At 35.5% G+C, this 23715-nt stretch overlaps 1 protein-coding gene across 2 annotated transcripts; it reads right to left on the reverse strand.

Moving 5' to 3' along the window:
* Positions 1-130: 130 nt before the first annotated feature.
* CCDC18 (coiled-coil domain containing 18) lies at positions 131-23691 on the reverse strand. Of its 2 annotated transcripts, XM_086901886.1 has the most exons (25): positions 23409-23691; positions 22909-23056; positions 22584-22731; positions 21859-22026; positions 20835-20944; positions 19913-20041; positions 18266-18362; positions 17414-17535; positions 16360-16669; positions 16058-16158; positions 15788-15948; positions 15053-15273; positions 14198-14308; positions 13444-13575; positions 12576-12710; positions 11903-11980; positions 10270-10386; positions 8774-8941; positions 8186-8328; positions 7592-7755; positions 6614-6827; positions 5937-6036; positions 4786-4902; positions 4213-4357; positions 131-1360 (listed from the first exon to the last, which is right to left on the reverse strand). In XM_086901886.1, the coding sequence occupies exons 2-24, from the start codon at positions 23046-23048 to the stop codon at positions 4247-4249; spliced, it is 3297 nt and encodes a 1098-aa protein (XP_086758012.1). In that variant the 5' UTR covers positions 23049-23056; positions 23409-23691; the 3' UTR covers positions 131-1360; positions 4213-4246. The 2 variants fall into 2 exon arrangements, with proteins under 2 accessions (XP_086758012.1, XP_086758013.1); XM_086901887.1 differs by lacking the exon at positions 20835-20944 and having other exon boundaries at positions 23409-23678.
* Between the last annotated feature and the right edge of the window lie 24 nt (positions 23692-23715).

Genomic DNA, 23715 nt, shown 5'->3' on the forward strand with positions numbered 1-23715 from the left:
AGGCTGAAGGCAAAGTGATGCACATAAAGAAAGTTAAAAAATAAAAGTAGTTTAATTTGCAATTATTGCACTGGTCAACCTATTTCTAAGGTTTTCCCTTTATAGTCAGGTAGAGAAAGAAATACCTTGATTTAAAACACACAATATATTTATTTTAATTATATGTAAGTAACAGTGGTTTTTGTCACATCATAATTTTCATAATAGCAGAATAATCTGAAACTACAGAGATACTTTAGATGAGTGTATCTTGACCTGTCAATGGTAGCAGAATGTGTGGCTGGTTTTGTAGAACCACTTAATGTAGAACATGTGACATTTGTGGAAGGTGTTTACGTAAAGTGAAAGAGCCAGTACTGCCCAAGGAGTCTAGCAAACTGCCACTTGCAAAGTTTCTGGAATACCTCAGGTAAGTTAATTGGCCAAGACACACTTTGAATATGCAAAACACTTAACTGAGGCCTGGTATTTAAACTGAAATACATTTGATTATTTTCCTCTTCTTCACATCAAATAACTTTAGTAACTTAATTTCTGAAGTATGAATCACATGTCTTAATGCACATAAGTCATGTGTGCATTAATCAGACTTAGACTGAGGCCTCAAAAGTGTATTTGCAGTTCCTGATGCTTATGTAAATATAAAAGTGGGGCCACTAGCCATCTATACCAGCTAAATTGTGTAGCACTTTTGAAAACCTGGAAATAAGTTATGTTTTACAATGCATAGTTATGATGTGAATTTAATCTATGGGAATTTTTGTATGGATTTTCATTTGATCAAAAATATCAAAAGAAACAAACGCAAGCTTTATGGTCCTGTCCAACAACTCTGCATCTCAAAGACACTGGTATGAAGTAAAGCAAGCAGGTTTTACCAATGTCTATGATCAAATCAGTGACCCAAAACATCTTACAAACAGGTCCATTTTAATAAGATGTTGTGTCTGCAACTCTGCATACATACAAAAGAAGATAAAATATTCCCAAACAAGAATTGCTAATAAGGTAGTACCATTGTACTTTTGTTTAGAAGTGAGATACTAAACAAGTACATAATTTAAAAACCTTGGAAAAAGATGACAGCTGAAATTCATCCCTACAGCTTAAAATAAATAAATTTTATTCTGAAGTATAAAAGATAAATTAATATGTTATTATATGAAGGCAATAATCTCACTAACATTTGGAAAAATAGAAAGGTTGTCATCTGCTTCAGTACAAATAACTACATTCCTTATTTAGAAATACAACTTTAAAATGTCCTCTTTGGGTGCACAGTTATGATGCCAGCAACAGCATTTCTGGGTTATTGCTTGTCCAATAGGCAGCAGCTGTCATTTCTTCACAGTTCTTGCACCTGAAACAAAATATCTGTGTTTACCATATCAAAATCAATTTTTACCAAGATGTTACTTTTCATTATTAAACCTTATCTTACAAATTCAGAAAAACTAACAGCAGGTCACAAGTCCATAGCTGCCATCTCAAATTCTGATTTATGTTATTAATGCATTTTGTTCACTGTTCTTGTAAATGAAGTGCATTTGCTGTCTCAAAAAGCACAACTGACAAATTTTCTGATACCATATTAAGTTCTAGCAGATAAGGAAAATGTTATGCAGAACGTTTTTGAGAAGAAATCTTCATATGTAAATCTCTATAAAAACTTTGTACAGTTTAAATGAGCACTGTCTTTTAAAATAACTCCTCTGCATGAGGCTTAAGTTTTCATGTTAGATTGCATTTTTGTTCTTAAGTTGCTAACAGTTCAGGAAGTGTCTGTAAAAACCCCATCAACAGTATCAAGGTATCAAGTGGAAAAATCCTATAATGTCCACCAACACACAGCAAGAAAAACAGCAGTGTGAATGTAAGCTGTATATAGAAGCAAATGCTGCCAAAGCATGTTTGAGGTTAGGGGTTTTATTTAGTTTCTAGAGCCTTACTACCCCTACCCCTCCTTTTAAAAACAAGTGTATATGCTGGATCTAATTATTCAAGAGCTCATTTATAGCCAAAAACAGAGTTTTAGACGTCTTTAGTACATGATACACAGCAGTCATGTTTACATTAGCTAGTGCTGGAGCACAAGAGACTCTATCAGCCACTACTATTTCACATCATATTATACTAGGGTTCCTGCTATAAATTTAAAGAGGTTGTATTGGATCACTGTTTATCTACCCATGCTTAGCTAAGTGCTTATTCTTTGAGGCATGCTATACATACTGTACACAAACACTTGTAAGTAGCATATAAGCAGCTTATAGCTAACATATGAAAGATTATTACAGTAATTACTAATCTTTTTATGCCATGCACAATTTTTCAAAAATGTTATAAAAATCACTTTTTTAAAGTCAATCATTGCAAGCACTATTTTTTTACTTACCATTTTAATACAATTTTACTTCTCATTTCAGAAAGAACTATAGTCACAAAACATTAGTTTGCTATAAATCAAATTTGCCTTTATAAAATTATCATTTTTTAATACAGAAAATTACTTCAATTTCCCAGAAAAATGAAAAAGCCATCCTTAATGTTCAGCAAGATATTTTCAGTTCCTTTATTTGGAATATTTACAACTTATAAGGGTAGCCAACTGCTGTATTGTTACAAAATCTTCACTGCAGATTGAAGCAGAGTAAGAACAAAGAAAACTCTGTGACCTGGTTATTTTATGAGTCCCAAAGGGACAGAGTGGACCAGAACACAAATCAACCCTCCTAGCAATTCCTTCCCTGAACTAATATATTTTCTGTAATAAACAAGAAAGGCAATGTATTAAGAAAAAAAAGAATGAGACAGACTGTACCCCTGGGCAAGACCTACGCACTGCCTCTCCACCCCTTTTCCCTAGACAGATTAGGTAATTTATTTTTTAGAACTAGGACAGAAAATTTCTGTGGAAGACTGGTCAATCAATCTGCAATGTGTTACTAATGGAGAAAGTATTTTCTTACATTACATTAATATACTCAATTTTTAAACGAAGAAGGAACCATATAATATTCTGTGTGGAGCCAGAAGCCCTCTGCAACATATTTCATGTTTTACACAGAATGCTTCCAAAATCCAGTGGGTTTTTATCTACTTCACTACAATTAAAATAAAATTTCATTTCCTTATCCCAAGTCTTGGAAGGAACATGACCAAGTAGGTCTGTTTTCAAAGCCTTTCTTATATATTCTTAGGCCTCTTCCTACCTGGTATTCCTTTGCAAAAACAAGACAATTTGTCTGGAAGGAAAGAGTCTAGTAAGCAATTGTATAGGGGCTAGCTAGGAAATTCTTTCTTTCAGAATAATCCCTCAGGAAAAATTGGAAATTGTTAATGATATGTGTGAAAGGCAGCAGCAGTCACTGTCCTGTTCTTAAGCATCATCAATAACCTAACAGAATTCAAAATGGAAGAGCCAACACTACTTCAATTTGCAGTGAAACAACCTTCATATTCAGCTGTGACAGAGCCAACCCTCATGGTCTAGAATACAGACCAAACACCTTTGGTGTTCACACAGAAATGAGGCTTCTCTGATATCTCACCCCAGGGAAAACAAACACACAAACGCAGCATAACTAAAGTGGCAGAGGCCATCTTGGCTTTGGTGTTCAGCTGTAGCTTGGAATCATCCTTCACTGAACTTATTTCTGCAAGGAAGCCTGTTTATCTCAGATCCCCTTTGTACCTGTAGAGATTGATTCATGCACCAAACCAAGGATTTGTACAATTCACAGAGTTAGCTGTCTTCTCAAGTCCTTCCACACACTCCTATTCATTATGCCAAAAAATTCTCACTTCTCATTCCTACAAGCATGATAGAGCACAGGTCTTTGATGCAATTAATTTTCACAAGATAGGTACCTAAACCATAAGAAGCTATAGTCATATATTGCTTTGTTTAATTTCAACAAAGACCACATCATATCATAGCCAGAAAATCAGGTCCCTAAAGATAATCAGTAATCAAATTTCTCCACAGAAAGCAGACAATTAAGAGTGTACCATTAAATTTGTAATTTTAAAATAATTCAGCTAGTTTCACTTTAGGGGATTAAGATTCAGCAAACACCAGGCTATAAAATGCAAGGATTCTGGGAGAAGTAATGACATTTACACTAAAGAGACAACCTATAATTTCTTCTAGGCAGTACAGTAGTGGCATTAAAAATTGATAATATGTTGTCTATCCAAGGTATGTTTTACCTTTCCAAGAGCATCTAGGCTATGTTGTTTTCTTTCATTTTTTTTTCTTCAGCTGATTTATTTCCTGATTTCTCTGGAGCAATTCAAACTCTTTTTCACGAAGCTCATCTTTAGAATGCTGGAGTTTCTTCTCTAAGCTCTCAATCTGAACAGAAAATGCAATTAAATCAGAACCAATATTTTACCTAAGTCAGAACAATTTTATTAAAAAAACAAACACACAAAACAAACAAAATTCACAAATATTGTCAGTATTAACCCTGACTTTGGATTCCTCTGTCAGTTTTTTGTTTTTGTCTAAATTTTCCTTTACTAAAAGAGCAGTTTGGGATCTGTATCATATCAAGTGAAAAATGGGTTTTCATTTTTGGACTGCTATAGCCTTGCAAAATCTATAGTTTCAATTGACGAACATTTATTTTTACTGGTACATTCCTTCCCTCTCCCTACAATATAGAAGAGTTTTTATCTTCTAGATTAAATTTGGCCAGCTATTGTGTCCCAGGACCAGACTTTCTATAGAATTAGCTGCTCTTTGTTAGGGAAACTGTGTTTTTGATGAAGAAGAATTACCTGTTTATTGCATTCCTTAATTTCCAACTCTGACTTCTCTAAATTGCACTGCAATTGAATTATTTGTTGCTCCATTTCTCCCTTATGCTCATGAACTGTCATATCCAATTGTGTAATCTAGAGGTAAAATGGAAGAAAAGGAAATATTTTATTTTGAACTAATATGCAGATAATATTATGCCATATTACAAACTATGAGAGCAAAATGAATGAAATTAATCCTTTGTAGCCTCAAGCATATTCTCGCGAGTAGTCAATATAAAGCTACCTCCTACTATTTCATTTAAATAGTGGCCAAACATAAAAAGAAAAGGGGAAATCGGGAAAAATCCATAAATGTTTAAATATGTTTAAATAAAATATTAGGTCCTCATATATACATAATGCAAACCTAGTTCTCCTTTTCAAAGAAACATGTGTAGTTTATTATACCAATCCACCTTGTTAGGAAGTGCCAAATTTTGCCAAACCAAAAAAATTCAATCCATCAAATGCTTTGATGACTTCCTGGGGCAGTTCACAGGGTACTGTGGCAAAAATACATTGCAAGATCTGGCCTCCTTACAGTGTCAGTTCTTTAAACAGATCTATTCAAATCCCCACTCCTTTTCTCTGCACCTCAAATATTCTTGAATACAAAGGCTGGTAACTCCTTCAGGAAGAGGCTTATAATAAAATGACAGAAGCAGAATTTTCCCATGATGGGCATCAAATCCTGAAGCCAGACCAAAAGACTGAAAATATTTCAAGTGAGCTACAGAAATTTATTCACAACAAAGATATAATTTCTTATTTAGGGGCTGCTTTAATGTGAATCAAATATGCTTCAGTGCAAACAAGGAAAGGAATCTATCATCTCCAAGCACCCTCCAGTACAGATCTTTCCTTCCTCTTAGCAAACATCAAGATAATAACAGTTGTCCCATAACTTTAGCACTAATGAAGAATCTTGGTCATGGCATAAGGCTTCTGATTTTCCTGGTACATAATGCTTCAGCAACATACAGCTGGTTTGAGGTTGGCACTGTGGCTGTAGTAACCAGTACTGTTTGAGACAATACATCAAAGCAACCGAACCTAGCAGGCTTTTTATAAATTATCTACTATAGTACAGGCATAATTGTCAGTAACATGCTTGAAAATTATCTGACCTGAGCTACTCTTTGTTTCAGCTCCCAGTTCCTTTCTTTCAGTGCTTGGTCCATGACAAGGAGTTCCTGCTTTTTGTCTTCAATTTCATCCTTGCAATACCTGAAATTCTCATACATTTAATTGCTTAATCAACATTCAGTTGCTTGGCTTCAAATACCCAGCTTGAAAATCACAAGATCTATTACCTACTTAAAGCATATTACCCTAAAGGTGAATTGATAGCAAGGAAACAAAGCCAAATAGAATAATTCTGTTGATTACACTCCAGGTGGGCAATTCCTAATAACTTCATTATTCAAATTACTTAGTTGGCTATATCAGGATTCTTTAAAAAAGAAAGTATCATTAATTTGTGACAGAAAGGAAACTGGACAATCAGTCTATTCTTATGATTACTTCATAGCTTTAAGATTCAGAAAATAATTTTAGCATATTTTAAAACAGAATTCCCCAAAAAGAATTCAGCACCACTTTTAATAATTAAAAATGAGCTGAGGATCTCAAGTATCAAGTTACCTCATGGACACAAACCATCTAAAAATTACAGAGAGCTGCCTTCTATAAGAATAAAGAATAAGAACATAAGAACATTAAAATCCCCCATCCAAACTACTTGTTATTCTTCAGGAATAACCAACATAACTAAGTTCTCTTGATGGAAAAGATACCAGCTCACCTGAGCTCAGTTGTTAGATCCATGATAGCAATGTTCTTCTCCTCCAGGGAGGACTGTGCATTCTGTAATGCATCTTGCAACTCCCGAAGCTGTGTTAAAGTGATCTTTAATTCTCCACAAGCATTCTGTAATGCAGATTCCAGTTCTGCTATTTTCTGTAAGGCTTTCCTGTGGCAAGTCTCAGTTTGAAGCAGCTTATCTTCAAAATCATTCACTATTTTACACCACAAAAAAAGAATGCTTAATCATCAGTACATCAGTCTTCATGCAACATCACTGCCTAGTAGCACTTTTGGTCTTAATAAATTTTCAGTATCACTATTTTTTAAGACAATCTAGAAAAACAGTGACCACTTTTTTTTTAAAAAAAAAAAAATATGGGGCCTAAGTATTTGCTAGTTTTATTCAGTTCATAATCAACAATTGATCTGAAACGTAAGGATATATCTAAAGACATCTAAAGGAGACAGTACAGACACAGTATAGTAACTGAACATAAAGTGGTAGGAAAGTGCAAGCAGAATTGCTGGTATTTCTCTGGCTTAAAACAATGATACAATTAAACTAAATGGAAGAAGATGGATTGGAAAGTTTATTTCCATAGAGATGTTCTGTATGTTTCAAAGGGATGCATTTTTTGAATAGCATATACCTTTATTAAAGCTAAGTGTATAATTTGACTATTACATTAAGAATCTGCATTATCAGTTTACAGGGAAATTACTTATACATTTCACCTGTGGTGAAGGTATACACCACAAAAGCAAGAATTTGCAAAAGCATGTGAAAAATGTTTGTGATTCTTTTGGGTTGTGGGGGTGTTGTTCATTTGGGTTTGGTTTTGTTTGGGCTTAAAGAGATTATCATTTTTTGACTCTTATGTACTTGATTATGAAAGGAGGGGGAGGAAAACTGTCTAATACATACAGAAGAATAGTTCAATGAAAGGAAGCCTGAGAAACAAAATAGCCAAATTACCCTCGTTTGCCTTTTTATTGAGCTCTGATCTTGCTTCTTCCAGAGTGATATCCAACTGATTTATCTGCAGTGCTTTGTTTGCACCATCTTGTTTTAATTGGACTGCTGCTTTTTCCATGCCAGTAAGTTCATTCTTGCACTGAGCCATCTCCAATTTCATCTGTCTAATAGAAGTAACCAGAGCAAAATGAACCATGGAATAACACACTCTAAGACAAGTGCTTGTGACTAAAACAGAAATAAAAGTCATGTTAAGTAGGCTTTTCTTGTAATCAAAGCTATATTCTTTAAGACTGGCAAGCTCCTGTAGAATGTACTATCTACAATTACAAGCAAGCTGATACAGTTATGATTTGAGCTGCTTTATGAAGCGCTATCTTAAGGCTAAATAGGTTGCCAGGACATGCATTAATTCCACTGGAAAAGTGTTCCAGAAAGTCGTGCCTCTGCTAGTCAGAAGCTTCCCTTCTGATTTCCAGTCTGTGCTCACAGAGACTGAAGTGTAAGCCCACAGCTGAACACCATTTCAGACAGAAAACATTCTGATCCATATGCCCGTGTTCAGAATACACCTCTCACCTACACTAAACCTACCTGATTGTAGAATTAAGTTCATCCACCTTCTTTCTGTTTAAATCTGCTTCGTGAGCAGCTAGGCGCAGTTTCTCCTCCACATTTCTCAACTTATCTTCTGCACATGCTTTCTGTTTCTGAAGCTCTTTTTCCAAGTTGGATACCTATTTAAAATGGCAGTTAAAGAGTACTTTCAAATTGCATACAAAAGAAATACACATTCTTGTCTTGCAACTCACATAGGGAGAGTTTTTACACAACAGATTTCTTTATAGTCTGTATACAATTTAAAACTAAAACTCTGCACATTTGAAAGACAAATAGTTTCTAGCAAATATAAGATGCAACTTTCTGAATTAATGCACCTCTCCTTAACTGCAGTCTAGGGTTTGATTTTCCAAGTACCTAGCCCATTCTAATGCTAACTAGAATTTTTGATAGCTCAGAACCTGGATTAAGATAAAACAAGCTACTAAACTCTTTATTTTAGATATATCTAAATAATAATTATCAACTCAGTTATCAAAAAATATTCCATTTTATAGGTATTATGAAAACATATACAAGGCATTTAATTTCCTCTATATACGTAGACACTTCTCACCATACCTGTTTTTCCAGTTTAATTTGATTATCTTCCAGCTCCCCATTTCTAATAGTTTCTTGCTGTAACATTTGCTGCTGATGATGCAAAGTTTGTTGCAAGAGAATGTTTTGTTCACTCATGTCCTGAATATTCTGACCTTTTATTTTTATTTCTTTCTGTAAATAATGAAGCTGAAAAGACATTTATTCTCCATTACAATAAAACATTTTATTTGCAGTTGCATCAGCTATTCTCTCATAATGAACACAGAATCACACTTGTGATTCAATAAAAGTTTTGGTTCTGAATTTAGCTACATTACAGTTTCAACAGTACGTAACAGACTTCATAATTCATCATTGAGTTATGCTCTAAAGTGAGGAAAGTAGTAACTTCTCAGTCAGTCACAGGTTTTGATTTTTGCTTTCTAAATATAACTTCTCAGTATTTTAAAAACATACATAGCAGATTTTTAGTTAGAACTGCTTTTTTTTTCTACCAGTCTTCTTTATTTCTTAAGTCCTTGTTTTCCCCTTGAGATTCTGTTCTCAATCCTCCCCTTTATTTCTCTTTGCCTGCATGACAATAGTCATTCCAATAAAAAAGGGAATTTTGAGTGCCTAACTTGTTTTATATTGAATAGTCTGGTTTCTCAGTGGTCAATACAAGAAGGAACTGTTCTGGGTGGGCGAAAAAAATAAAAATAAAAAAAGGGGGAGTGTTCTTGGAAAAAAAAAATCAAAAAGAAATCACTAACTGCTCACTCAGAGGAGAAGTAGTAACTGGACTTTGGACTTTATTTATGAGAAAGTGGTCACAATTATAAAGCCTCACTTGCCACACTTGATGTTTCACACAGCATCCAGACCCTTCATGTGCAGTATAAGAACAACAGGGTTTAGGGCTTAGGAAGCAGCAGTAAATATCATAGGCTTGTGTCTGACAATGACCACACAACTTCCATCAAGCTAATCCTGTACAGGGTCCAGCAATCTCCACTTGACTAAAGCTCTCAGCAGGAAGGCCAGCACTGACATTATCAGCCTACTATTAATTAGTTCACCCAGAAAAAAAAATTAATTAATTCTAATATTTAAAGTTAACTCTTTCAAGTAATAGTGGAAAACATGATAAAACTCAGGGTCTAGAAGTAAACATTTTTTTATGCCCAGGGTTTCTTCCCCATTAAGATAGCTGAAAAACAGATCAATTTTGTGCACTTAAATTTATATTGCAATAGTGCTTTCTCCATTTTTTCCAAGATAATGCTTTGTTTCACATTATTCTGATTTTGTTACTTCTTTCAACAATTCATTTATCTTAGTGCTCCTTTTCCCTAACTTACCCAGAGTTTCTGAGTTACGATTTTCCCCTTTGCCCTCACAAAATCTATAATTTTTTCCCAGTTTACTTCCCATTCACAGGTCCTGTTGCGAATTTTGGCTGTTATTTCACAAACTTTTAGATTAAATCAATCGTAACAAGTGTTCTCTGCAAGAGTTGTAAAACAACCTGTTACCTCTTCAGACCTTTCTTTCAGATGATTTTCAAACATCTGTTTATTTTCTTGTGACTGGCTCAAATACAGTGCAACTTCTTCCTTACAAACATTTAGTGCTGACTCAAGCTGTCGTACCTAGGTGAATGCAATAATTATTTTAAATTACTTATTTAGTTATTTAAAATTATTTAAAATTTAAAAGTTTTGTATTAACTGGTCTAAAAATTGTATTAAAAGACAGCTTTGTGTGAAACATCCGAAAAGCTACATTTTTATCGTAAGAGTATTAAAATAATAATGGAAGATTATAGTAAACTTTAAACTGAAACAGTCTTCAAAAATTAAAATTATTTGCAAAATTCAAAACTATAATACTTTAGACTGTGTTTGTATCAGATGAGACTTTCAGTTATGAGGAGAAATGCCAGTCAGTTACTAGAATTTAAAAGCAAACATAGGGTCAATACCAAATCATTAATCCATCATGTTTTATTACATATAGAACTGCATAAATAAATTTGGAATTATCATCATAAGTGAGTTGACACACATGTTTTTTAAAAAAAAAAACTCACATCTTAAAACAGTTATTTTCAAAAAGTTACCAAGCAGCACAATTTCCCTTTCTGCTCTGGGAGACAGTGCCCGAATTTCACCAGATGAGAAGGGAAAAGCTTTGAACAATGTCAACACTGTAAATCTATTTTACACTTTTAATGCTCATTTGGGTTTGAGTAATCTCTAACAAACACCTTATAACCTTGAACTGATAAAAATTATAACAAACAAACCCCCAGAGATCTTAAGGCATAGTAATTAAGCTTTTCTTAACCATTTGGTTTCAATGCTAGGATTTCTCATCAATAAGTATTGTCCTGAATTTAGCTGCACAATGTCTAATTCTTTCAATTTTGCAATCAGACTGCCAGTTTTCTAAACCATACTTGACTTTGTGTATCTATCCCCAGCTGACTCAAGAGCTTTTTGAAGAGAAATTACTACATATCTTAATTTTAAGTCTCTGGAAAACATCCCAAATACTACAAAGCCACTAGGATAGAGAATTGGTCCAACACAAGCTCAGAAAGCACATGAAAATAGCAAAGTCCCTGGGATCTTCTCCCACTGATATCCTGAAGATTTAATACTTTGAAGCCTGACTGGGGTAGATCTGCACTGGTTTATTAAAATCCTTTTACAAGTGCTGCATGGAAAATGCTTATCAGTCAAACACTAGGAAGAGCTAGAGATGGCTAAAAACATGACCAACATTGTAGGATCATATATATCTAAAATAAATTCCATATTTAGACCAAAAGCACGTATAACATTAGGTCTATGAGACAATGTTGGACTTTAAGAGTACCATAAGCACAAATTTGCCTTATTTGTAACTACAGTAATTGCATTAAGCAATTACGCATTGCATAATCTCTTACTTCAGGTTTCATCATACTACTTTTAATTAAAAAAAAAGAAAACAAAACAAAATTAAACAACAGAAAATAAAGAAATATTTCTGATAAATGACTTCTAGAATATGAACTTAAGACATTTATATAGAACAGTTTTTCTATAAAAGATTAAAGGAAATACACTGTTAATGCAACCTTTAAAACTATTACTTGAACATTATAGAGAGCTTACTAACTTTGATTTTTTCTTCTGTTAATTGACTTTCCAGCATCTTCAGTCCTTGATCTTTCTTGATATTTTGATTTTCCATTTCCTGTTTTTACACATATTTTTATTCAAGAGAACCAAATATAAATATTACATAACATTAATCTAATGTTATAAAGTTGTAAGTATTTAATAAAAAACCCAGAATCAGAATCAGGAAAAGAAGTGCAGATCAGTGTATCTAAAACACAATTGCTTTTACAATATATATGTACATGATACTCTGAACTCAATTTGGTTGCTGAGAGATGTCTCTTCATATTCTGCAGCAGCAGGCATTATTAAAAGAAACAAAACATTATCATTCTAGAACATTATTGTTTTTCCACCTAGTGCAGGATTGATGCAATCATTCTTGATCCAGATATCTTTCCATTCATTAGAGAGAGTCACCCAAGGGGCAATCCAGAGGCATAAAGAGAATGCTAAGACAGAAAATACTGAAAGGTCATTAAAATTTGTACAATATATTAGTAGCAGCAATAATTGGTGACTACACTAGATTCAGTCAATCACTCAAACAAGAATTTAGAAACATCTTTCATTTTTCTCAATCTTTCCATGTATTTATGGACACACTTTTCATTATTTTTAGTCACTTGTTTGATTTGCATTTAAACAAAGTCAAGAGCCAACCTTACCTCTCTATTTCCTATTAGCAGCTCATCCAGTGATTCAATGTGATGCTGTTTCTGTATAACCTCTTGTTGTAACACAGATATTATTTTCTCTTGTTCAATGTATTGTTGATGCATTGTCTCCAGCTGTGTCTGAAGCTGTCCGTAAGCAAATCGTAATTTATTTTAATAAGAATTTGTTCACCTAAATATGTGATTCAGTTCTATTCACCCATCATTATTATAATGAAAATTAAATACATTACTGCCATTGACAGTATTGCACAGTCTTAAAATTATCCAGAAATCCCAATCACTTAAGATCTTAAATCCAGATGAGAATGACGGCAGACAGAGTGTAATTGTCTGTCACTAGCCAAGACAATAAGACATAAATACATTCTTTACTAAAAGATGAGAAGCTTTTAAACAGCTCGAAATAATCAGTTATATTTCTAGTCACATGGAGAAACAGACTTCTCTAGAGACTGAAAACCCCCCAACGGGTCTCCCAGAACAACAGATGCCCATAAGGCTCAGATTGGCAGAGGTTCAGCCAACGAGAACATTTTTAGAAGCTGTCATGCTTTAAACCCAAAAAACTAGAGCTATACTTTTTTTGTGTGTATGTGTGTGTTTGGAGCAAAGAACAACACTACTCTTCCTAAGTCCTTATTTCTCTTCAGCTGAGCAGGATATGAATATTTCAGAGGGAAAGTTGTATAGCTAGTTAGGTGGAAAATGTACTAATATCAGGGAAAGTAAGGAAAAGAAGGAGCTTTTTAACATAACTTTTTAAATGGATGTGTATCAAAATTACAAGACAAATTAATATAGGGAAAATATACCAAATATAACAGTCATACACACTACTACAAGATAAAGGTCTTACTAGGTCAATCTGTCTCTCCATTTCTTTGTGCTGCTCAAGGTGAAGCAACTTTTCATTTTCAATAGCAGAAGTTATTTTCTCATGTTCTTCACTGATAGTCGTTTCCAGCTCATGAATGCATCTGTTTTTTCCCTGGGAATTGCCAAAATAAAAGGACTCAATAAAAACATTTAGCTGTGATATTAAACAGTGTTTTATTTGATCACCTGGTTTCTAGATCTCATAAAGGAACAGCAAACACAATTCTGAAGTTACACAGAGCATGTGTCATCTCAAAGGATGTCACACCTATACCACAGGTATACAGAATGTCAGTAAATGCAGCCACTACAGAGAAGCGCCTGCCAAGGTGGATTATGGCACAGGTAACAACTCCTGACAAAGACAAAAAGAAACTCAATCTTCATATGGATAGATGGAATCTTTAAAATACACTTTTGAAGACTTTTTCGTTTACAAATCTACATGTATTTCACTGAAACAAATGGGAATTCAACAGGGCCAGACCTTCACTGCACGTGTGGCCACAAGGAGAATGTAACATTCTTTAATAACTTACCACATGCAAGGGCAGGCAAAAAAGGATGTTTTATTTCAAACAAGATTCAGTTTTTAAAATCTGCATTCCTAAAATCTGCACTGATTATTTAGAAAATTTGAAAGTCCACACATTTTGAATACAGGGAATACTAGTGTCAAGTTAAACTTTTATGTCTTTTTATATAAATGTGGATTCCCACTGAGAATATTTTACCATGAGTTCCTGTTCCAACTCAGCATTTCTTTCTGCAGCAGTGGAATAAGCAATAGTCTTTTCTTCCAACTGTTTCTCAAGTGCAGAAAGCTGAGAAGACTTCTTTCTTATCTGAAATTAAATATGGCACAAAACAGCCCATAGACAACTGTTTTAGTTTTATTCAAATATTTGTATGCACTTTCTTATCACCAATTCCATTTTAGCTACTACTATAGTACTTTTAGTAAGTAGTTTGGTTGATTTTGTTGAACCATATATTACTTACAGAAAAAGATTCAGGACAATTTACTTACAATTTATCCAATTAATTATCAATGTCATAGTTTTACCTATTTATAACATTTACATTCATTATTAGGAAATAACTGCAAAGCTCATTGTGCTAAACTCTACAACACATTAGCACCAGAATGGAAACATTACAATTTAATTTATTTACCCTGAGAAAAGCTGAAGCTTAATTTTTTTCTTTGGTGACTCTCTGGTAATGATATTCATCTCTAGCAACTACAGTAACATTCAATGAGGTAAAATACAACTGTTCCTTCAGCCTGTTTCCTAGGATTACCCATCAATTCAACCACACCAGAGCAACAAGGCTGTGTGTATTTTTCAATAACAAATCAAAGTAGTAGCAGAAAAGCCTACTAAATACACCAGCTTTAAAACAGCATTTCTGAAAACTAACAAATTAGGGCTGCTAATTCTTTCTGCCTGCTGGAAAGTTTAGTTTGAATTTTTCTCTGATTAATCAGATTTCAAAATTATATGGCAATTGCAGTTTTTCTGTAACTATTTCCTTCACTACCTTTGATTACTGAACTGAAGAAAACAGTGCTATTAAAAACTTACTTCTCTCTCTAAGCTATTAGTTTTTGAAGCCTTCTTCAGTAGGTCTTCTTGTATGATTTGAAATTGACTGGTTCTTTGAGCCATGCTGGTCCTCAAGGCAGAATTCTCTTCATCTGCTTTTATCAGTTTAGTGCGTAACTCCTCTACCTCTTTCTGGAATTTTTGCCTCACCTTTTCAAATTGTTTGCTTATAAGTTCCAACTGTTGATATTTTCTCCTCTCTCAAAGTAGAAAAAAATAAATTTAAGATTAATTTATAAAAGCACATGCAAACCCATAATTTAACTATGCAGCGACTCATGAAAACAAACAAAAACCCCAACAAAACCCCAAGAAACCAACAAACAGAATAAAGATAAGTGTCCTGATGTAATTTCATGGATCAATCCAAACAGTAATGACAAAAGCAATCAGAGAAACACTGTAACAGCAGGATACAGAGAAAATAATCAACAAAAACATAGACTTTAGCACAACCTGCACAAAGAAAAAAATACATGGTTCCCTTTCAACACAACTCCTAGCTCAGCTATTGCTAAGTAAGTATTGCTTAAGTAACTTAAGCAGCAAAATAAAGAAATATATTCTCCGGAGAACATGACAATTTCTAAGGTGGCAAAATATTCTCTGTTCAACCAAAGCACACTTGCTGTAAAACCAACTTGAACCCCTGCAGAACATTTCTGTTCTGTGGATTAATTGGACAGAACTGCACAGCTATTTCAGCAAGCTTACCTCCTGGATTTCTGATCAATTTGACAGGTTCTGTTTCCAGGTCACACAACCTGCTGTCTTCTTGTCCTTCATTACCATTCGCAAGATGATCAGCTCCAGTACAGATAGTTAAGTTTTCACCAGGCTTTTGAATTTCTGCTCCTTTCATTGCCAGTTTAATGCTATTATAAAGGAGGAGACAGCTATTTAACATTCTTTCTACATTCTAGTTCTAATAGCACCTTATTATCTGCCTATTCTTGCCATAGTTCAGTAACCAGAAAGCTATACCTTAGATCTGCAATCAAAGGTTTACTTGATTCACCACAAGATTCAGAGGTAGCTTCTGCTGAGGAACTCAATAGCTGCTGTTTGAAAGGGTGCCATTTACCCTAAAAGTTAACACAATATAAAGGTCAATGAAAAATCAACCTTTTATTGCTTCACACCTTTTATTGCATCCTTAATTCATGTATTATACTGACATATAAATTTTAAGATACATATAATCAGGATATTAAAAGTTTGGATAACTCAATCCTTAAAATTATTCAAAACATAATGCACTGTTAAGACTATATCAGGTACTCTACCTCTTCAGATGGGCTTAAAGACAACTGAGAAATAATGGTTTCTAGTATATTGAGCTCTTCCCTTGAAACCTCTATTTCTTGACGACATAATTTCAAGTGGTTATGTTGCTGTGCAGTTAGTGCTGTCAGCTCTTCATTTTCACTTATTAGAGCATCTTTCTCTTTAAGTACTATTTCTTTTTCAGAAAGTTCACTCTCAAGCTTGATGATCTTCTGATCAGACTGACTCAGCATTACTGTCATTTCAGTGTTCTTTTCCTCTAGAGCTTTAATTTCTTCTTTTGTGTTGTGATTCTCTTTCTTTAATTGTCTAAAAAGACATTTAAAAGGTATTTTTATTACTAGAAGCAGAGACTTACTCAGGAGACTTAAGCTAATGTAAGGGTGTTTATACACTGCCCACTCTTGCTAAAATGGACTAAAGAATGACAATTAAGACAGGCATGTGAGTGTGGACAATGCATGTAAATTGAGTAACTCAAAAATGTCTGTGCAGGTGTTTGTCCAAACCTAACAATTCTAAAGACAACCAGCTCATGGTTGCCTTCCCTCATTAAAGCAATGAGGGAACTACCAAGGAACTTGTGAAAAAAAAGGGGGCTTCAGCTTGAAATGAAACATACAGGAATATTAAAAATTGTAACAGTTGGAGTTGGGATGGAAAGCAGTCAAAACCAGTATCCCTCATTCCAGCTAGGGACTGACAACGTGGTATACAACAGACAGGGACCCACAGCTGGCAGTGCAAGGGGACCCCCAGGGGGAGCAGCCCAGGGGCAGAGCACACGTACCCAGCAAACCAGGCAGCCCTCTGCCCTCAGGAGCAGCCAGTGAGCCAAAGAACCACTGCCCCAGAAGGCTTGGGGGGGAGCTTCTTCCTGAGAGCCGGGGGCAGCATGTGGGATTAAAATGTTTAAAAATTAGCTACAGAAAATAAGTAGAAATGCATTGGTTTGAACTGTATGAATTGAGCAGAACATTCACAGTGACAATTGCAACATCCAATTTCTTGTAAAATAAACGTGCAGAGAATTTTTTAAAGCCTTTGTGTTACCTTAGTTGCTCTTCTAGGATGTGTAGATCCTTTTGGTAGCTGATACACTTTTCATTCAACTTCTCTTTTTCTTTTTCACAATTAATTAAACGTTCTCCCAAGACTACTTCTTCAGCTTTAGCCTTAAAAAACAATTTTTTGTCATTACTGTATAGCAATAAACTAAGCTTCCATGGTCAAGAGGCTATTTTTAAAATAATGTCATGAACACTATGCTCTTTCTGTAAGTCAGTAGATAACACTATTGGTCACTATTGTGAAGTGAAGAAGAGGCAAAGAAGTTTTTTTTTTCCTGTCATTTAGGAAAAAATTAACTTAATATTTTAGGGCACATTTGAGGTTGGCAACCTTGCTCTACAAGGAAAGCAGTCTAACAAAAAAAAACTCTGTAAGAACTAACTGTATGTTTTCCTCCCACAAGGCAGGAACGATTAACAATTCTGATTATCAGAACTTAGGGTGATTACTTCATTTTCATCTTAGCTCTTCTTCAGCACATGTTTCACCAAGCAGCTTATACATATGGAGGAAAAGAGCTTTTAAAAGCATCTTGTATTTTTAAAATGTAAAATTTCCAGCTGGCAAGCAGGAGACAATAAGAAACAGCAGCAGTATTAGGATACTCCAAAGATGCAGACTCCAAAGATCCAGACTGTGCAAAGACAGTATAAAATTATATAACTGAATTTATCACCACAAACAGTTGCTTACCCTGTCCCACCTCTTTTAGGACTTTGCCACCAACAAGTGGAAACAACTGACTCACTGATGAACTGTTGCTATTAGCTGCTGGGCCTATTGGAAGAAATATCTTAACACCATGGTAAATACAAGTGAAGAAAAAACTCTCACCCTTTCTAGTTTTTCAGTTATTTCTGCTTTACACTTTGTGAAAGCTCTTGTCAGCTCCTCCACATTCAACAAAGCTTCATTTCTTTGCTGATGTGCTCTGCCAAGCAAAAGATGCAAACCAATTTTAAAACCCACAAATTCCAGTCATTAATGTAACTATCTTCTCCAGTTGATAAAACAATTACTACTGTAATTGTTCCAGGTACTTCCTTTCTTCTTCCAACTTTCCAAGCCCCAGATATCACATGAGACTCTGTTTCAAGAAACAACCCAGGCTCCCCACTGCTCCCCTCTATCACTCCACTGCCCCTTCCCCTGTCATTACTCATTAAGGAAGAAGCTGGCAGAGTAACCTCAGCACAGCTCAGGCATGCAGTCTGTCCAGGACAGCCAATACAGGCACACAAGAATTGCTGCTGCACAGTAACATTTCTTTCTTCCATGAAGGGGGCTGGGGATGGGGCAGTGCCTCATCTAAGTACAGCCAGCCCTCCGATCGGTGTCTCACTGAGGACCAGTGCCCATTTGGAAATGGCAAAAGTATTCAGAGAAGAGGCTAAAAGCATTTCAGAATAAAAAAGCATTAAGCTAAAGCACTTCAGTTTGCCTGGGTAAAGAAGCGTAAGCTGTTGCAATTACTGATTAAAAGTAAACCACAATAATTGTTGATACTAACCATAACATCACACTTAACACCTGGCAGAAGCTCAGCTTTCCTGAAGTACAAAAATATTTACATTTACAACTACTAAGTACAGCTAGTTCCAACCCCACATGCTCCGAAGGAACAGCGATCACAAAACAAAACATTTCTTCAACCAGCATTGCAAGCCCCACAGTATTTCAGGTTTTCTTGCCATAAGAAGGTCAGAAGTAATTTCATGGGTAGAGCCACAAGTCAAACAAATAGTTTGCATTTAAAAGGTTCAAGAAATGCTTTTCCAAGCCATGAATTCAGGTAATTTTTTGCCCCAGGTAATGCTGTTTAATTAATAAGGAATGTATGGATCTTTTAATTTGTTCTACTCACTTCTTTAAATTACATTTTGGAGGTGATAGGAGTGTTCATAGCAACTTCTAATAGTCAGATTCCCTAATCCTCCCAAGTACTGACAGAGCCACTAGGCTAAAGGAAGAAATAGGAATGGGAAATGGGGATTGAGATGGACCCACAGCACCCTTTTCAACAGTTATCACATAGGCAGGTAAGATTAAGGGCAACATTAAAATGTTTTCCTGATTTAAGTTGTCCTTTTGTCATTTTCCTCACACCAAGGAATACTGCTCAATACCAACTACTGAGCATACACTGCGGGTTCTTGCAAGACAAAGACAAAAATAATTCAGGAAAAATATATTCTGCACACTGAAGTTTTCCAGTGCAATTCATCTGAAAGGAAAAAAACCAAACAGCTGATAAACTGGATACTAGTGTGTGTTATCAGCCTGCAGCTACCAACTGATTTCAAAATTTTAGACATGCGCATTTAAATAATCAGTACCTTCCCACATAATTTCCCCTTTTTTTCAAAATAACATCCTTAAAACAGCAAAGTAATTTGATTCCACAAAGCAAACAACTTCCAATGGAAATAAACACTTATTGCTCTATTATTCTATGCTAATTTATTAAAATTAGTCAATTACCTCCTTTCTTGCTTGCTTTGTTCAATTAATTCAATTTGCAGATTTTTATAGCCCTCTTGATATCTTTGCAACATGTGTTCTCTTTCCATTGCTGTTTTCTGATTTTGATCTAGTCTATCTTCTGCATCTCTAGCAAATAGACAAAACACAATAAAAAAATAAGAACTTTTTGTAAAAAAAATAGATTGTTGTTCTTTAGTGCACACATTGTTCCAGAAGTGCCAGACAAATATGCTGTAACTCTCAAAACTAGGTTAGAAACACCCACAGTCTCCAGACTCCCCAGGAGTATGTCTGCAGACTGGAGTGGTGTCTAAGACTTATCAGCAGGCACCAAGTGTCACAACTGTCAAGGACCCAGAAAGCTGACTTTGTGTCACAAGCTCTGATCATAGAAATCATATTTTGTCTGCCAAGAGGTGTGACTGGGAAAGAACACTAAAATATAAATTTAACATAAATATTTTTACCTTTTTTTTTTTTTTACATCTTCCTGACACCTCTGAACAGTGCTTACATCAGCTTTATTTGGCCATTTGCCTTGATTAATGTATTCATGGAGAAAGAATCCTTTATGTTACAAAGAACATGGTCATGTTCAGAAATATATACGCTTGTTACAAGAGAATATATGTGGTCATGGAGCAAACAATCACCCTATCCAGTTGTAAGGGCACATTCCTATTCAGCACACATTACAAACTGGTTTCTTTTACCAGTCTTTATTATTTTTTCTCAGTTTCTTGAAGTACACTCAGCACAAACTAAACCACCTCCCTCCTCCTATCAATGGCTCTGAAATTCAAGTTTCCCAGACCCCAGATTACATGACCCCACACAGTACCAGAAATTGTTACCCCTAAAAAGAGAATGGACTAGCAAGAAGACAATAATAAAATATTGATTTAAAAGTACACATTACTTCAGAATTTTATCTTGAGCTGAAACTTCTGCTTCCAAATTTACAATCTGTTCTTTCAACTTTGGAATGCTGACTAAATGTGTAGCTAAAGCAGCCTCAAGATATGAAATCTGAAATACAAACATATTTGGGGTTTCATTAACATTTGCATATATACAGGTGAGAAACAGAAGAAAAATCTGCTTACTGAAATAAAGTGCTCTTAACCCCACTGTAAATTATGTTTATTCATCTACACCACCTTAACTCAAATTTTCTGCTCATTTAACATTCCTTCCCGTTCCAGTGTGATATTCTGTCTAGCATAACATATTCTTTATAGTCTTGTCTCTTGCTTTTCCCCTGAAGTTTATATCCAACTACTCTTTCAGTGTCACGCAGTCCAACATTTTGCTAATCTATTTATTTATACTATTTTGGAGATAACATTTTTCAAACAAAAGCCACTAAGGACAGCTATATTATATTAATATTATATATAAACCACATTAAAGGACATAGTTGTCCTGAAACAAACCTGTACAGACAAGTGTACATTAAATCAGTAATAATTTATTAGATACAATATTCCCTTCCAACTCATCTTCACTTTTTTTCAAAATAGCAATATTAATCCAACCTGAGAGATCAACTATTTTAATTTCCTAGACAAATGACTACTGTGCCATTATTATTCCCATTAATGTTTGAGACATGTGAATGTACAGCATTAAATGCATGACTGCACTATTTTCTCTTATAGTGTATTTTTCATTCTGTGGCTTATTGTCTTTGGGCTAAACTTTGGAACATAAGTATATGGAATTCATAATTAATATAGTTACTTTGCTCACGGAGAAATAGACTCCAAATTATCCTGTCCAAGATTAATACTGATTATTAAATATATACTAAATATTAAACTTACACAGACTAACATAAGACAAAACCCAGCAGATTCTTGGAATTATAAACTCAAAAATCATGCTCACTGGCTGTTTTGGGGCTTGTGTTTCTCTTTGATGAACACAATAGAGATACATACTTTTGTTTTTGATTGCATCAATTCAAAGTTCATTGTTTCCACTCTGTTCTTTAGGTAGTAGTTCTGAGAAGTCAAAGATGCATTTTGCTCATGAAGGGCATCCAACTTCTCCTGAAGATGTTCATTTTCTTCCACACTTTCATCCAAAGTTGTGGATACTGAGTAAGACTAGACATAAAAATACATTTATAAATATATATACACATTACTTTATTATATATAAATATATATACATTAAAATATATCATAGAATCAAAACCAATTTGGGTTGAAAGGGAACTTTAAAGGTTGTTTACTCCAATCACCTTGGAATGAACAAGGACAACCTGAAGTAGATCAGCTTGCTCAGAGCCCTGACCAACGTGACCTTGAATGTTTCCTTGGATGGGGTATCTACCACATTTCCGGGCAACCTGTTCCTGCGTTGCTCCACCCTCAAGAGTAAAACACTTGTTGTTACATCTTGTTGCATCTAATCTAAACCAGTTGTCCTGTCGCAACAGGACCTGCTAAAAACTTTGTCCCTATCTTTCTTACACACCTCGAGTACTGAAAGGTAGGAGGGGAAACTTCTCCAAAGAAATGTACTCAAGTGATACTACTTAAGAGTGTTGATCTGACACCACTGTCTGATGCTCCAAGCCTAGCAACCAAAAATGTTGAAAAACATAGCAAAGAATAGAAAGCAAAAGTAATAAAAAGAAGAAATGAACTGAAATATTTACTTTGGATTTTCTTTGAAAATCCTGGCGAGATGTTCTACCACAATTCTTCAAGCTGGAAAATCCTTGACAATCGTAATTCGGCTGTACATAGTCCTTCAGAGGGACGTCTATCACCTCATCGAAGCAGTGGCTGTAATGTTCACTTGTACTAGTGATCGGAGGGAGAGCAAAAAGTCACTACTCCTTTTTTTCTTTATTAGGTTGCTCATAAAAACTATTGAAATGAAAAGCACAAAAGGAGCTAATTGCACTGATCCACCACACAAAATACAACAGACTCTCACTAGAAGAGACAGGAGGTCCTCATTTCCAGACACACTCATACCTGGATAGCTCTTTTTCTACAGTTTGTAGATTTTTTTCAGTTCTCCTCAGCTGATTCTGTAATGACTCTACATTTGCGAGCAGGTCGTCGTGAGCACCACTTTTAGAGCAAGTCCACATACCACATTCCATTGGTAACATGGATAAGGCTAAAGTAATAGTTAATATTAAAACACTGTTAAATGGGCATGAAAACTATTTATAAAAAAAAAAAAGGAGAAAAATATAATAAAGAAAAAACCTGAATTTCCAAATGTAGACATTCATTTCACACACTACTCCTTCCTACGTTCACTAGATAAATGCAACAAATTGTCCCTTTTGTAAGGAATTCTGTATGCATTCATGAGGTACAAAAAGCTTCATGACTTGCCATATATGAAATCTGGAAAAAACTGCTATACATTATTTGCCAAAAAATTCTCAGAGATCTGGCAGTCCCGTGCAGCTGGCGAGGAGCCCGACAAGCGACCGGCGCACACACGAACGCGCAGAACTTGCCTCGCTGCCCGCGACCGGCGCAACGCGACACGAAAAGCGAACCGGCCCCGGGCGGACGGGCAGCACCACAGCCAGGGCGGGGGACTCCACAGGACCCCGACCCAGGGGCCCGGGCTAGCGGAGAGCTGCTGCACGGCGCGCTCGCGGCCGCCCCTCAGCTCCGAGCGGGTCGGTGCCGGTGGCGGAGCCTGGCGCCGCTCCCACCGCGCTCGAACCGCGCGGGGCCCTCACGGCGCAGGCGCGGCCCCGCCGCCGGCGCGCTGGGGCGGGAGCAGCGCGCGGCGCCGCGGTGCAGTGTGGGCGGGCG

Source organism: Cyanistes caeruleus, chromosome 9, assembly GCF_971803275.1.
Source record: "Cyanistes caeruleus chromosome 9, bCyaCae1.hap1.1, whole genome shotgun sequence".
Taxonomy (NCBI): domain Eukaryota; kingdom Metazoa; phylum Chordata; class Aves; order Passeriformes; family Paridae; genus Cyanistes; species Cyanistes caeruleus.